The following is a 17,267-nucleotide window of genomic DNA, read 5'->3' as shown; positions in this document are numbered from 1 at the left end:
AATATTCTTTTCATTCAAGTGTTATTTCAGCAGGGGATGACTCTAGCTAGATGTTACCAGAGGGCCCATAGAAGCTCACTCGAAATAATGACCAAATGATTAGCTTAGGCATTATGATAATAAAAAGCATGCACAGAATTCACAGACGCAATATATATTTACATTGAAAACATGTACACCCAAATGAATCTGCCAGAACAGCACTGACACATGGCTCAGGGGCTTTGCAATCCTGGAAATTCAAATTAAATATTTTTTTAATTACATTTAGTGATGTTCAGTGAAGTTAAAAGTGTGAAACAAATCTAATGAACCACTGCAATTATACAAATTTCCAAATGTCAACCCGGTTGTAAATTTGCCTAGTAATTTCAGTAACAGTGCCTCAAACTAAAAAGCCACTGATGCGAATGACAATTTAATGTACATGATATTTCAGACAACATGCCTCTATATTCACCTAAATAATGTGAAAATATTAATGATGGATTTCTCAAAAAGGGTTAAAGTCCTAATGTTGCATTCATTCTTTTTTAGTTTTTAAAAATGGAAAAAAAATATATATATATAGTTTTATTTGTTTTACATTAAAATAGTATTTGTTTTTTCATAAAATATATTTTTAATATTATATTGACTCTCTGCATGTTTCATCACACAAAGTCTAGAAATTAAATATTCATGCATCCAAATATGAGTACAAGTAGACTATTCTGTGGTGAAGATGTGTGCTAAGAAACCTTGTTGTATTTTCACAAAACATATACATAATATTCTTCCTTATATACTGTTTCCTGAAGTGATAACCTGTGTGTGTGTTTGTGTGTGTGTGTGTGAGTGAGTGTGTACCTGTAGGGGTGGACTTGTGCTATATAATGTAAATTGGACAAGCAATCACATTACTATTTAGTATTAACCTTCAGCAGATGATTAGTGCTGGCATGTGTGGATGATCTGCGTGCACTGCTGTCTGTCTGTGAGTAAAGTGTGTGGGTTTCACTCGAGGGAGATCTGCTCGGCACATGAGCAGCAAGTCTCTAATAGACAGCTGAAGGAGTAGGTACTAGTGTGAATAAGCATAGATCACAGGGGGCATTCTGATAAATTTATCTATTTCCTATTTAGATTTTACTCCATTTTTTTTAAGAAAGCCCAGAGTAGGTGGAAAGTCATGCAGTACCAAAATGCATTTTTCACAGAGCTGTAGACTTTACAGTTAGAAGAAGAAGCATCACAGCACAGAATTTTTTTTTTTTTTTCACATATCCCAGCTTTGGAAGGTGGGGTTAGGGTCTTGATGCAACACTCCTGGAGTAGAGAGGGCCTTACTCAAGGGCCCAGTAGTGGCTGCTCGGGCTCATAACCTGACCTTCCGATCAACAACCCATAGCCTTAACCACTTGAGCTACCACCTTGGCATAGAAATGAATGCAAATGGACTGTGTTCAATCAAAATAAATGGTATTTATTTTCCTTCTGATGGTGGAGGATTTGAAAGTTACTGGCAAAAATGAACCAAAAGCTGTTCCCCCTTTTCTAGACACATTGTCAAGCATTAGAAACTTTTTTTTTTGGCAGATACTCTAATCCAGAGCAACTTACATTTTTCTTATTTATACAACAGCAGTGGCAGCTTGGTGGTCTTGGGATTTGTCCTTAAGTACTGAGCTACCGCTTCCACTTGGTCTGTTTTGATGTGATTTTTACTTTTTATATCTTAATGGTTGTATGATTTGATCTCCCCTTTCTGAACCTGCAAAGTAAAACTACCACTTCTGGTTACTTTTATAGGTTACTGTGTAAGCGTATAGAAAAATGAAAGGAATAAAGTATAAATATCACAAACGTGTACTTTTATGTATATACAATAATTGGACCTTGCACCCCCTGCTGCACATTTAACCAGATTTTACAGTCCGGCACCTTCCTAGATATAAAATATCATTTGGAATTTACCATTTACCTATTGACACAGAAAGGTATTATTTAGTATCCCTTTTCTTCTTTTTTTAAAGTGTATACACCAGACCTTACATACAGACTTTACTAAAGAAAAAAGTGATAAAATATGATTCCTTTAAATGTGCATTTTATAGTATGGCCACAAAGAGGCAGTAGTTTTCTCCAGTGCCCTTTGGCTTAATGCCCATCTCTCATCCGTATAGCCACTTCCATCTCAGAATGATCTTTATTGTAGTTACTCAAGATAATGGTTCTCTCAGAGTACTTGCTGCTTAGGATTTCGCACTGATGGTCAAATGGGTTGAGCAGTCTATATTTTTTTAAATAATCTATGCCAAACAAGCCAAAGGAAACCAAAATTTTGGCTGTGTACAGTACTCCTTCTTTCTCATGTTTATAATTTGTGCATTGTGATGGTATTTATCTGACTTGTAGATGGCTCACCTGAAATATCAGTGTGGAATTATGAAAATAAATTAGCTGTGATAATCTTGGAGGATGATCTATGTAAAGATGTGTGGTTTTGAGCCTTGAATGCACTATAACATGTTTTTTGCTATACAGTAGATCCCAATTTTGTTGAAACTTTTCTGCACCTTCTTGCTGTAAGGCTTCAAGGCGTACAATCAGCAAATAATTGCAATAGTTTCATTTTTAGCAGTCAGATCATGACCCTTAGTGTTTTCCCACTTCATGTCCAGTTGTTTCATGATTTCTAGCCTCAGAATTTACAGTGACCCTGACTGGAATAAAACATTTGCAGAAGATTCATAAATAATGACTAATGTGCTGCATTAATCAGTCAAGCCAATGTCTTAAATGCATGTAGGGGAATTTCTACACTATCTATACCTACTCAGTTAAGTGTCAAATATGTTTCAAATAAAAGATGTTGCTGTTCAACATTATTAAGATTGTGACAGTAAAATGTAACTCCCACTTCACCTGTTCAATTCAATTTTAAGAACTTTTTAACTTTAACTGGATCCATTGTTCTCTATGTTCTTACGCCAGACAGAGCTCCATGATGAAGTCTCTTTACAGTAAGAGCTCACTTAGCTTAGATGTATAGCATTAATACGCCATATGAGAATTTATTTTTCATTCAGATGTTAATAAATGCCATCAGACTCCACAGCTGAGCCTCCTGTAAAAAGCATGTGCTTTTCAGCTTAATGTAAAAAGGAGTAGATTTGTGGAGAGCAAGTGGGATTGTAGGAAAAGGTTCAGCAGTCAGAAGCACTGACAGATTGAGGAAGGCTGGAGGTCACTGATCAGGTCCTTATGGGATCCAGCAGTTAAGCTCTGTGGCATGGTCTTCCTCATTCATCTCGCAAAATAAACACATTGCACATTAATAATGAATGCAGACAAGCTCACAGCAGAACAGAGACAGAGAAACGCTGCAGATATGATGCCAGTGTGACACCCTTTCATAACAATATGGAGCTGAGGCTTACTGACTGAAGATGCTGTAAGACGCAGTCATGGGGTCTGGTGCTTCACACAAAAGGAAGATCAGAATAAATAAACAGGAAAGATGGTGATTCTTGCTGAAATGCTGGTTTTCTTTTCCTAAACCATGTTGAAACAGCAATAAAGTCTCTCATCCCTTTACATATGGTTTTCTTTAGAACATGCCTCAGGTCCCGAGCCAAGTTTTTGACAGATATGATAGAAGAAAAAAAATCAACCAAGTCCTCTTTCTTTAACATCAACTCTTTGATGTATGTTTGACACATTATTGTAAGCCAGTTAACATTGTTAATGCTACCAGAAGCAGGGGAGGATACAGCCAGCACCTGATTATCAGCTATATGAGCATGGAGCTAATCACCAATGCCTTTATACAGGACAAAGCAGGGCCGGTATACAGTAGGTCAAGACAAAGAGACACTACAGTGACACGAAAGAAATGAGTGTACTGGCAGAGGATTGGCTGTGTACTTTTTTTCCACAGTAGCTGACTAGATCTTTCAGGCTGTGCTGCAAACGGTCCCAAATCAGTGATGATTTAAATGTATTTGACAAGACTGCTTTATGCATTTTCCACCTGAGAGCATGGAGGAAGTGTGGCTGAGGAGAGGAAATGGTTATACAGACATGGTTCCTCTCAACTAGCTGAAAATAAAAGACTTATAATTAGAAGTTAACTTAATAATTCAAATTTATTTATTAAAAAATGAAACATTAAAATTTGTATGATGGCTTTTGTGTGTCGATTGCAGCACCTTAACCTGATAAAGGTTCATCTGTGTTCTGCATATACTACATGGGTGATATCAACTTATTACATTTGATTAAGTGCATTTTTAAAGTAATTGTTTCTTAAATAAATAAAGGCATTCCCACATAAGTACTGAAACTTAACCCAGTTTCTAATTGAATCTGACAGCTTCACGGTTCAGTGTGTAATCCTGTGCTCAGGTTACAGCCTGTGCTGTATTTATCCCTGGGTGTATACGGGTTCTCTCTCACTGTACTCCAGTGTCCTCCCACTATCCAAAGCTCATGCCGGGTGGTTGTTTGCTTACTTTAAATTGTCCTTAGGTCTGAGCAGGTGATACTCGGAAATAGACCAGGGTATGGGGTATCACATCCACCACCTGCAGGGCCTGGATAAAGCACCTACTCTAGAGTAATCAGTACATAATTATCTATGAAGAACACAATATCAAATATATTCTGTTGCTGAGATATAAAAATTGCTATACCATAGTGATTCTATTATAGCAGCTTAGACTGCTGTGTCACCTGCCATTCAAATGACAGATTTCAATTAGTGCTCACTCTTATACATTATCATTTTTCTACATAATAATGTTTATTTAACCAAGAAAAATGTAATCGATATGGTGAAGATTTCTTTATGCAGACATATGGAAAGAGTCTGGGTGTGAACAGTCAATACATTTTGTGCCTCAAGAGAGTCTGCAGGACAGATGAATGGGCAGTTTAGAGTTTCTCAGTAACTTGATGAGCTACATTATTTGTCTTATTAACTTCTGGGAGGAAAAGCTAGTGAGGGAACGAGTGCTTATAGCTGCTAATGTATAACAAATAGATGATAACTCTGGACATTGCATGTCAAATGTAAATACAAACATAAAAATTCTACAACACATTTTGACAAATGTGTCGCATCATCGCATCGCATTACTGATTTATTATTTTATATCATCATAGGGTGTCTTGTTTATTCTTTACTTATAGAGTGGTAGAGGATTATAACTCTCCTACCCACTTCTACACAGAGCTTGTTAGATCTGAAGGAGCTGTAGTGTGGTCTTGGCATCAGAGGAGGTTGTCAGCAATAGGAAGAAAAGTTCACAGAGCTGGCTCACATTGTTATTTTGGCAGTTGCAGGGTTTTTTTGTTTGTTTTTTTTACCTGTGTACCCTTTTCATCTTTTCACTCGTTGCTAATAACTACACTGTACATTTCCATTTTTAACCCCTTTGATTCACGTACTGCAAAGTTCCAAATGGAAACTGACTTCTTTGGGGTAGGAATACTACAGTCCTCATTAACTGCTGAAGTAAATAACATACTCTTTGAGTCAGATAAACAGTTTCTCATGTACTGCCTGTATGTTTGTGTGCGTGTTTGTGTGTGCCTCTCTGAGATGTTAATGCATTTGGAGTACTCTACGCGTGGGCAGAGTCACAGCTCCATAGCTAACTTCACAGGAGGCACCTCTAATGTGCGATGTGCCTCACATGCTCACACACATAAACAGTGAGGACTGCATTATGTGTGATACTGCAATGACTAAGCCGTCTCTTTCTTTCCTCGTCTTGCTCTCTCCACAGGAGCGTATATTCCTGACGGTGTCCAACTACATCTTCACAGCCATCTTCGTGACTGAAATGACAATAAAGGTAGGAGGTAACGCTGGCATTTGCTTGGGTGTGAGCTCATTGGTCATCCCTACTGGGGGGTGAACCCTGCCTGATGTGAGCATTTTTTAAATAATGCTCACTGCATTTCAGCTTTAAATCAGCATGGCCAGACCAGTAGCACTCATGATATCCATAGTCCTTTAACAAAGGCTGAGTGTTCCCTCTCTGAAAGCTTCCCTTAAATATCCAAATTCTCAAATATAGCAGGCTCAAGATAAGGCAGCCATTAAGTCCACTTTTAAGCTGTGCTTTCAGTGCTCAGTGCTACGTTGGTTAGTACTACGCAAAAAGAATTGTCTGTCAGATATTCAAATCACTATCATTGAAATGGACGACCATGCCAAGACCTCTCAAGAGAAGCCAGAAAAGTTCACAGGTGTCATTCAGTGGGGTCTAAGCTTTCTATTTTCAGAGCTGCTATATGCCAGGTCACACCCACTCAAGAGATTTCAAATGAAAATCATGCTAGAGAATAATCTTAGTCACTGGAGGTTAATTAACAACGCCTTACACAAAGTGTCTAGGGCAGAGAGTGAGATAGATGGGAGGGGTGCTGCAGGGGTGCGGCTCTCTGTGCCTGACGTGCCTTTGTTCAGGTGCGGGTTTGATCACGGCATCATTTGATATATTCATGTGAAGCGCATTAGGAGCCTTCGCTTTTCTCTTGGGGAAGTCTTTTTTGGGGAGATGATCTGATTTTTGTCTGGATTTGTTTACCTCTGCTGCTGTGAGCTCATCTTAGATCGTATTGTGCCACTAAGTTACTGCACAGATTCAGCTCATAACCACCCTTGTAGTAGTTTCTCCTAAGAGAACTTAGGAAACATGTCTTTCAAATATTCACTTAAAAACATAAGATTATGGTAAAGTTTCTGCCCAAATACACATGACTTTTTGTCTGACAGCAACGATGATGACAGTTACAGGTTAGGAATCTTTCTCCTTCTATACAAGGAAAACAAATCCCAAAAACGTGAGGCAGAATCAAAATCAGTATACAGGAAGAAGTCAGGCGATGTGCAAACAGAGTTAACTGGGCAAAGACATAAACCAAATAACCAGAAATGTAGACGTGACCACTGGAGCAGAATAATAATAGTCTTGGTCTTAAGTACAAGACACTGAGCGTGTACTTCACAACGAATGTGTAAACTGAGAGTACTTAAGTAGTGTGGCAGTGATTATGTAACTGAGTCCAGATGTGTGCAATCAGAACGGCGAGGAACATGAACGTGAGAGAGTTCCTGATGGCTGTTGGGTGCTGTAGTCTTTAGCAGCCATGTTTGTAGGCCACCTTTGAATCTGATTATTAATAAAGTGTTAATATATGTTAGCATACATAATATAATAATTAATGCAATATTTTAAACAATATAACATACAATATCAAATCAGAAGTTTTGGATCATTTTTCTATAAAAGCGCAACTATGATAATTCTGTACGTAATATACCTAATATGACAGAATAAAATAAAATTACGATAAAAAAAATGTTTTTTAATACAGAAAATCCTTTAATCAAGGTTATATGATAAGCATTACTGAAAGAAGATGCTCAGTCATCCAGGTGCAGTTATCTGGTAGTTGAGTCATGTCAACTGGACTTCTTTCTAGTTAGATCGAAATGTTTCACTACTCTTCCTAGCAGCTTCTTCAGTCTGAGGGAATTTGGCAGGATTCAACAAATTTGTATCCTCCAGGGTCAAGGATCCTTCCCTTCCTGGATAGCCTAGTTCCTGTAAGAAGCCATTTATGTAACATTTATGGAAGGAGTCTCCAGTTTCAATGCTTTGTAACAGTCCCTATAGAAGAGCCTTCAGGACTGGGCACTTTGCTCTATCCAGTTTTTCTGTAACATGACAAGCATGACATTTGACTGTTTTATTAACTTCAGGAGAAAGTTAAAAGAAAGCATGAGGAGGAAATGTCTGTGTATAGCTGCTATAAGTAATAACAGGATGTCAGATTATTGCAAACATAACTTGTAATGTGACTTAATAATGTAATAATTAAACAGTATGCTGTTATAGAATAATGAGTCAACTTTGGGCTTGCTGTGATTTGCATATGGCTATAACACCTCTCCCTGGTGTGAATTATTTTCCCAATTTTACAGCATGCCCCATAGTGTTTCGCTCATTGCATAACATAACATAATGCCAATTTTATATATATACTGAGCTAGGTTATCACGGTACTGATTGCTCATCTGTATGTGTTTGTGTGTGTATTTGTGTGTGTGTGTTAAAGGTGGTGGCCCTGGGATGGTGTTTTGGGGAGAAGACATACCTGAAGAGCAGCTGGAATATTTTGGATGGGATGCTGGTGCTCATCTCAGTCATTGACATCTTAGTGTCTATGATCTCAAACAGTGGCACTAAGATCTTGGGCATGCTGCGTGTGCTGAGGCTGCTCAGAACTCTACGCCCCCTCCGGTATGTAGTTATACTGCTGTTCTGCGCATTTTCTTCACTCTTACTCTCATGCTTTCTCATCTTTATGTTCTGGAACGCATAAACAAATCACACAGAATTTTAAACTTTATATCATACACACAGAACAAGTTAGCAGTCTGAGTCCTCATCTGAATGTAAAAAAATGATGTAAAAGCTTTCTTTTTTCCTCCGTTTCATAGAATGCAAAGCAGATGTTGAAAATTCAGTAAGCTGTAGGACTATGCAGAAAAGGCTCTATCTGGAATTCCAATATACGGGATTTCTTTAGTCAGAAAGCTCTCCTTGAATCTCTGAGATGCCTTATCTTGCAGTTCCGTGCATGCGGATATGCCTCGTGCCTCACTTCTTGTAAAGAGAACCTCTTGAAGCCTGCTGAAAGATTGATCAAATATTCAAGTAGAGCACAAAATCTAATATTCATCCAATTTGCCTGCAAAATGCTTCGACTGGATCTAACCTCTCATTATTCATTCATCCTGTTCCTGCAGTGATCTTGTTTCTCCTGGATATGGTTTCTCAATGGGTCTTTACAGAAATATCTAATCAAATACTTAGTCTTCTTGTGTTTGGGCTTCAAAAGAATAATGATAAAGGGTGGATTTGACATCATCATTGTTGTATTTCTGAGGAAAGGCAGAAAAAGAATGAGGAGAATTCCACTTGCGAGACATTGTGTGTTTTCAGGGACCGCATTCCAGCCGAGAATTGCATTCCGTGTTTGTTGTTGATTAGGTAGTGCCTGTGTTCCATGTGTGAAGGTTGCGGATGATCATGCCTTCAGAGAGACATTGCTGAAGTAAATCTGCATGTGTCTTCATTCATTTTTATGATGTTGTCCATGTTGAAATTTCACTTATAATAATGTGAGGCCAGCGATGGAGGTTAAAGTGTTGAGTGTGAGCGCATCTTCCCTGCAAGTTGTAGCTGATCTAATTACTAGATCTGTTTTAATAAAAGATGAGGTCAGTGATTTTTGCTCCAATATGCAGTGAAGGTCTTCACAGTTTCTGGCAGCTGTCGATGAGATTTCTGGTGAAAGCAGAGACTCCGGGCTCTGTGATGGCACAGGTGCTGAAAATGTAATAAAAACCAACTGAGTACCAACGTATGACCACTCAGGACATGGAGGTGTCTCAATATGCTAATCACTGAGCTTGTCTTTTAATTCAGAAAGCACCAGCTTGGCACCATTGGCATTCAGATGTTCTACCCTGGGGAGTGTGTGTACTTTGGGTGTGTTTAGGGGTTGTGAATTTATGGGGAACACCATTGGCTTTCTTCATATAATGACACTGCAGTTTTTCGAACGAATACTGAATAGTCAGTTGTTTGAATGAAACGTGTGTATGTGTGTTTGTGTATTTGTTGTCTGTGTGCCCCATTATGTGTAAGGACAGAGCTCTCAGTTGTACACAGCAGATTCCCTGAAGTAGCAAAAGCCATGTGAATAAAACATGCTGTGCCGTGTGTTGCCTTCTTCAGCTCTACAGAGTTTACATTAAAAAGGTGTGTTATTCTTGCTCACAGCCGAGCCAGCCGCCAAAACGATCTGCTTCAGAGCATTTTACTGCTTGCATGCAGGCTTCAGCATCACTGGACACCTTTCAAAGTTTTACTTGACTTTTAAACCTTTCTTCAGTCTCTGGGTTTTATGTTAATACACTCAGCAATGGAGTCCAAGTTGAAATCAAAAGAAAGACAAAGTCGTAAAATAAGTCTCTGCAACACAAGCTCAGCTGCCCCAGTAAAGATGTGCCTGGTGCAGGGAGGGCTGGGTAATCTACACCATATGTGGACTCCTTGGTTATACAGATTAAAGGTAGGATTGTTAATCAGTGTGTTAGGGTTTAATGGGAAGATGTGTTGTTTTGTGACTGCATGTGCATTTATAATTTCTGACCATGTCTCATCAGAGATATTAATAGTGTCATTACAGTGAAGCAGTCTGATTTATCTGATATGTGTGCTCTCCCATGTTCTCTCCTCTATCCTCTGACCTGCAGGTTGCTAGATGTTACACCACCAGTATGTCTAAATCAACCTTAACATCACATGATAATCTGTGTGCTCACGTTCATTCATCTTAGAGCGTTTATGATGAGTTCAATTTGACCTCCAACATACAGCTTGACATATAGTTCCTGTAGCCACACTGTTCTGGTTAACCCTCCTTAATTAGACATGTTCAGGCTGCTCACCCCGTCTCTGATTCATTTGTTAAACTAGCGTCGCCAGAGAACGTCACGCCTAAATGAGTTGTCCTGTATTGCATTTTTGCTGTAATTAACAAGAGGAAGAGCAACAAAAGGGAAGGCAGGCAGATGGGTTCAATTGGTTTTGTATTGTGGTCTGATTAGTTGCATTCTCAGGTTCTCTGGAGATGCCTTTAATCCATTATTGTTTCTAGGTAATTGCTTGTGTAATTGTTTTTGCCTCTAAAATTGTAATTTCTCAAGATTAATTGAGTGTGTTGGGAAGCGAGGTAACAAGACAGGAGAGGAGGTACAAAATAACAGACAACAGAGTGATCATTAAACGCCATGTTGTGTTGTAGCTCTACTCTGTATAAAGGTTTTGTCCTGACAAAAAAAAAAAAGTCCATTCATAATAGAAATGAGGGACTACAACAAGGGACTAAGGATTCAACAAAAAGGTTGATGTGAACAGGATGTTTTCTTGTCATGTGGGCGAGTGGTGTGTAGATGTGATAGATGTGATTGTGAGCATAGAAAGATAATGTTCATTAACCTGAATGTAGGTCACAGTGTGATGCATTTACAAGGTTTATTCATTCATCCTTAGTAACTTCCTGGTCAGGCTCTCGGGGGATTAAATTAGACTGCTACTTTGTAAAAATTTGGGACATGCAACCAAGGCAGATGCAAAAGAAAATAATTCATAAGTGGGATTAAAGCCATAATAATAATAATAATAATAATAATAATAATAATAATAATAATAATAATAATAATGAAACATTAAAAAGACACAAATACAGATAAGATCAGGTATGAAATCAGTTGTTTATTTGTGTTCACATTCCACTTTTAGTTGTGTTGTGAAGATCTGCAGTGAGTATGTGTATGCATGTGTGTAGGACAGCAGTGTCATTCTCTCTCTCTCTCTCTCTCTCTCTCTCTCTCGTTCTCTATTCATCCCAGCCCAGCATCCTTTAATTAATGAAAGCTTGTGTCCAGGGAACAAGTGGATCCTCTGTACTGTACTTCTTGTTCTCTCAGACTTTTTTCCCTACAGAGTAAATAGAAGACTAGTGTATGGGAGATTGAATTTGAATATGATGAATACTCGTCATGTCTCACAAGTGACAGCAGAAGCCGTGCCGTTTTGCAGCAGACCGTGTGAACAGAGTTAAATTCAGGAGCCTCTGTGTTTCCGTCAGTCCCTTTAGGCTTGACCGAGTTATCCTCATGCTTCCCACTGGGATCTGCAAATAAGTGCTTACTCTAAATTCCAGTCTGCTCCATATTTATGGCCCTCCCTATGCTGGGACAGCCATTAGGCTTCAATAGAAGGGATTCAACTTCTCTTATGTTGTTATATGCTAGAGTTTTTGCTCAAATTCTAAATCCCTTATGGTGTCTGCTTCATGCCAGTTTTTCTCTTTAAGACCTCTTCATTGATGTGCTTACTCTATCTTATCATCATTTGTCGCATGGTCACTAATAATACACACCATTCTCAACATCTCAGGCAACAGTGCCCTCTACAGGTACAGGGTGAAATCTCACATGAGGCTTACGCCTGAACAAGAAGTGTCACAGATCAGCAAAGGTTTCATCATTGGTCAATTCCATGACCTATCTGACGTTATGACATCAAATCTCTAACAGCTTCTGATTGTCTGATCTAATATAAACGCCCAGCCTTTCTGGAAAGAGACAGTGTAAACCGAGGAAAGAGGAAATAATGTTATTGGAACTCTCTCAGGGTTTTTTCTAGCTGATTGCTTTGACTAAATCAGATTTGTCTCTTTATCATGGTCTTTCTTCTCATCTTCTGACACTGATATAATCACAGGGCACTTCTTAAGGAGATCAAAGCCCAGGATCAAATCAGGATGCGGCTGCTTTAGCTTAGAGCTCTACCAGGAAATCCCTTTTGCTAGATGAAGAGAAATGCAGGCTTTATTGTTCAGATTAGTGAGAGGTATTGCCATGTTTCAGATTCTGCTATAGTATACAGCCTAAGAGTCATGCAGTACTCATTTAAACTTTGTTAATTGAGGTATTTGTCATGAAAAAGAAGTCTCTCTCTCTTTCTCTCTCTCACTCTCTCGCTCTCTCTCTCTCACACACACACACACACACACACACATTATGTCTTTACATGTGTGTTATTGTGTGTGGGTGTATGTGTGCTTATGTGTATCATGGCCCACCACAAGGGGGATGACAGGTCTGCTGTTGCTCCAGCTGTCTTACTGTTAATAATTATGCCATGATGCTACACTGATGACTGTCTCTTTTCTTTGTCAGAAGAGACAGATTCTCTGAAAAGGCACGGAATGTTGTTATCCAGCTGAAAGCTCTAAGTTAAGGAGTCACCTTTTCTGTATTAATTGTCAAGTAGGTGTTGTAGCAAAGCAAAGCTTATAGTTGTAGTGGGAATACAGAGCTCCTCTTTTTTCATTCTGCTGGCGGGAACAGGGCTACTGATGGAGAGTGGGCACAGCTCAGTTCTGGACAGTGAGCATCCTCCTGCCATCTGCACACACACACTCTTTCCCTTGGCATGATCATGCTGTAATGTACCTAATGATTGTATGGACTCCAATACATCTGCCTGTGTAGCGTAATGTACGTGCCTGTTCTCTCAGTTCTCTTCATCTAGTCACTTTTACATCGAAGATGAACAAAGCCAGTATCTTCTGCCTTGTTACTGAGCATTACAATTTTTGGTCTCTCTCCACTTTAGGGTGATCAGCAGGGCTCCAGGGCTCAAGTTGGTGGTTGAAACTCTGATGTCATCCCTTAAACCAATCGGAAACATTGTAGTCATCTGCTGCGCCTTCTTCATTATTTTCGGGATCTTGGGGGTGCAGGTGAGTTAATGTTCTTGTACTATAATGTTTTTATATGATGAACAACATACAATGTGTGGTGTGACTATTGAATATGCACAGTACATGTCTATCAATATCAAACGGTGTATATTGTGTGAGCCAGCAAGTTAGGAGCTATAAGGCTGGCTTGGGTAACATGCCGTACATCAATGGAGTAATTTATGCCTGTATCATAAAGACCCAGAGTCATAAATTTCATGGCCCCACTGGGTTTACTCTACAAGATCCTGTCTGAAGGATCATTATACTGACAAAGAGGTACATAAGAAGAACATATGGCTAGCGGTACCTGGGGCCCAGAATCCAGCCATCTATATGCTAGTATTGACATTTATGAAACATTTGATCAGTCCACAACTTATTTAAACTAATGGGGAAATCCATCAGCCATTCATCTATGACTCCTGTATGTACTTCTGCTCATTTTTTCTCTTTAATATAATGGAGTGTAGACCAGTCAATAAACAGACTTTATTAAAAATCAGTCTTGTGCTTCTAGCTGACATGTCAGCTGTGTTGAACAAATGACGTACCCTTTAAATACTCATCAATATGCTGTTATAGCGATCTGTAACCCAATTTTAATAATGACTCATGGGAAAGCCATGGTGTAATGTTTAATGTGTAATGTGTAATTTCCTGCTAATGAGATTGGTCCTCAGGGTAAAGCATCTTAAGATGTAAATGACTCGTTCTTTCTCTCTGAACAGCTGTTCAAGGGAAAGTTCTACATGTGTGACGGGGAGGATACACAGAATATAACAAATAAGTCAGACTGCCTTCTTGCTAAATATAAGTGGGTTAGGCAGAAGTACAATTTTGACAACCTGGGACAGGTAAGCCCTATCCACACCCTCTTTAAGCTTATTAATTTACCCTGTTTTCAACAAAGTAAAAATGGTGTTGTGCTATAACTGCGCTGTCTTTGCTTTGTGTTTTTCCAGGCTCTGATGTCTCTGTTTGTACTGGCCTCTAAAGACGGCTGGGTCGACATTATGTATGATGGGCTAGATGCTGTAGGCGTTGATCAGCAGGTACCTGTCAAGCACACTACACTTACTAATGATGTCTGTTTTACATATTAGAATTCTATCTTTGTTTTATTACTTTTCTCTTTTAGTTTTATTCTTTTGCCTTTTTTTCTGATAAAATAACTGCTATGCTAAGTTGCTGGTATAGCAGTAGCCAACGCATTAATATATTTAGATTGAGATTTTAATATTAATATTGTGTTTCAGTAATCTTCAGGTAACTTTGTCAGTGCACCATTACTGTGATTACAGACGGCACATTCATCTCACACTCAAGCTGATTCTTTCATACACCTTCTTCCTAATGTGTTGTTACATATCATTGCTATAATGATTTATTTTATTAATTTGTGTGTTTCAGCCCATAATGAACCACAACCCCTGGATGCTGCTGTATTTCATCTCTTTCCTGTTGATCGTGGCGTTTTTTGTGCTCAATATGTTTGTGGGTGTGGTGGTGGAGAACTTCCACAAGTGTCGGCGGCACCAGGAAGCTGAAGAGGCCAAGCGGCGCGAGGAGAAACGCCTGAAAAGGATGGAGAAAAAGAGAAGGAGTAAGGAGAAGGAGCTGGCTGGTCGGTAGTCTTTCCACATCTTTCTGAGTCCTGCTTGGCCGTTAGATTCGACGCTAAATTCCACGCTAGTGCTAATCAGAATGACCGGTGTGCAGTGAATGAAATGCCCGGGCTGGCACATAGCTAGGACAATCCCCCTTGCAGCCTGATCCCCTCTGCCTGGGAACGTAGCTCAAGCATGTCCCATGGCCTGCATGCCAGCCTTAATCCCGACAGCGAGCAGGGTGTGTGGTATATTCCTGTCCCAGGGGTCTGCCAAGTCTGCTCTTCCCATGCATGCAGGGCAGTGGTAAACAACATTCTTTAGTTTTGCACTGTTTTCGAAACAGTTGGCTAGGTCCTACATCACAAGTTCACAATTACCATGTTTATTTATTTTATTTTTTTTAGTCAACTGCCTACTATTTTCAGCACTAAGACCCCCTGAGTGTGATGATGGAGGTTTGGCAGCATATTGTTTGACAAAGTAATAGCAGACAGTTTGTACCCTTGAGAAATACAGATGAAAATATACCCAATGGCAGGTGATGAGTAACTGGAAAGTAGTGGAACCGCTGAACAAGAACACACAAACACACACAAGGATAGAGAAATATTAGTACAGAACTAGCTGCTGTCAGTCTTGTTCTGTCTGTTCTTTATGATTAAAGCAGGGCTTTCCTTTTAAGTTTATAAATATCTCGATTTTTTTTGAAGTGGTTTAGATGCATTTATTCGTGTTACTTAAGTCGCAAATTGAGTGATTGATTGAGTGAAAACTTTGTTCTTTTGTTGCTCTTATGTTGCTGCGCTTTTTTTTGTTTTTACTTTAGCTTGTTTTTAAATTTTATAGCATATTTGTGTTCAAAAGTTGTAGTTTGACTACAATAGGCGTTGACTAAAACTTCAGTTATCGTGTGTGTAGACAACAAACGATTAAAGCCAAAAAGACCTCTCTATTGTAATAACTTTAACGAAGCAAAAGCAGTAGAGCTAACGATGATTTGAGTTGGACTCAGAATAATTGGAAATAGCTACAAACAAGGCTGTTTCACCAGCACATTCACATTGAACATCCACTCTCCATTTTCTGCTTATACATCAGCTCCTTCAGCAGGCTTCCCAGGCCTTGCCTGATTAACATGGTCTCATTCTTTTAGATATAATGCTGACGGGTGTCAGCTGGTCCAGTCCTGAGAGCGGAGTGACAGGTACAGAGTATTTCTGGCATGTCTGTGTGTTCACCGTGGTGGTGTTTCAGGGGCTTTGGCTATAGGGCAGTATGAGGGAGGGCACGTTAACTAGTTCAAGGCCTCACCTCATTGAAGCCTGTGAGAATCGTCTGTGGACATGTGTGTATGTAATTTATCCACAACTCATCAACTGTCCCGCAGTATCACCAACTGCTTTCAGCTAAACCTCACGCTCACACTGGGGAGACAGACAGAAAGAGGTGAGAAAAGAGGAAATGCTCTACCTCATATCAATAGCACTCTGCGAACTAATACGCACTATAATGTAGCGTTTATCTATTTGTAACTGAATAGAAGAATTATCTCAGACTCTAACCATAACGGCTTGAGTGTAATAACCATGCATCAGTCTGCAGTAAGTGCTAGATATAAATCAAATGTTAGACTATTCTCTTGCTTTTGCCCCCATTGTGAAGCATTGTGTCTGACTGTGAGGGGAAGAGTTACACTGTAAATGTCCAGCATTATGTAATTTGTCTGCCTCTGATAAATCTATATTTGTTTTGGGTGTCATTGCTCAGTGCTCGCTTTGTATTTGTGATGTAATCTGTTTCCACCAGTTATCACTATTTTCACGATTCTATTGACATAGCGAGTTGTTCTCACCAACAACACACACCACACCACTCATTGTTGTTCACTTGTTCAGAGACTGAATGATTGTTTGACAACTCATCTATTTATGTGATGTATTGACGTGCTTCAATCAGTAATGTCAATCGTAACAACTTGTGACTTTCTGCTCAATCCTCACTACTCCAGTTCTAGAGGAAAACAGTTGATTGCTGTAATGACTGGACAGTTAGCACCAGCATTATGAGACTGTAATGTTGCTGGCTGAAAATACAACCTTCTTCACTCCCTTTGCATTAAAAGTACTAAGCTGCATGTAGGAAATGAGAGTTTATTGTGAATAATTACCATAAAGTTAAGGTAATTGACAATCTTAGTAAGACTTTTCATACAAATGACTTGGTAGTTTACAGTGTGTTGACTATTTATGATTTAATCTCGTAATTACCTGT

The 17,267-nt window shown here is 39.1% G+C and overlaps 1 protein-coding gene across 14 annotated transcripts in view; it reads left to right on the top strand.

Moving 5' to 3' along the window:
* Positions 1-17,267, top strand: part of cacna1g (calcium channel, voltage-dependent, T type, alpha 1G subunit) — a 171,697-nt gene that overhangs the window by 124,882 nt on the left and 29,548 nt on the right. For 7 of the 14 annotated variants that reach the window (XM_058406476.1, XM_058406481.1, XM_058406480.1 and 4 more), the window contains 7 exons: positions 5,775-5,843; positions 8,116-8,300; positions 13,257-13,383; positions 14,115-14,240; positions 14,349-14,438; positions 14,797-14,989; positions 16,150-16,200. In XM_058406476.1, the coding sequence (XP_058262459.1) occupies positions 5,775-5,843; positions 8,116-8,300; positions 13,257-13,383; positions 14,115-14,240; positions 14,349-14,438; positions 14,797-14,989; positions 16,150-16,200 (841 nt within the window). Of the gene's footprint in view, positions 1-5,774; positions 5,844-8,115; positions 8,301-13,256; positions 13,384-14,114; positions 14,241-14,348; positions 14,439-14,796; positions 15,011-16,149; positions 16,201-17,267 lie in introns of all 14 variants that reach the window. The other 7 variants (XM_058406475.1, XM_058406479.1, XM_058406483.1 and 4 more) reach the window with 2 other exon arrangements.

The sequence above is a fragment of the Hemibagrus wyckioides genome, linkage group LG13 (assembly GCF_019097595.1).
Source record: "Hemibagrus wyckioides isolate EC202008001 linkage group LG13, SWU_Hwy_1.0, whole genome shotgun sequence".
Taxonomy (NCBI): domain Eukaryota; kingdom Metazoa; phylum Chordata; class Actinopteri; order Siluriformes; family Bagridae; genus Hemibagrus; species Hemibagrus wyckioides.
The sequence above is the reverse complement of the archived record's forward strand: the minus strand, read 5'-3'. Positions and strand labels throughout refer to the sequence as shown.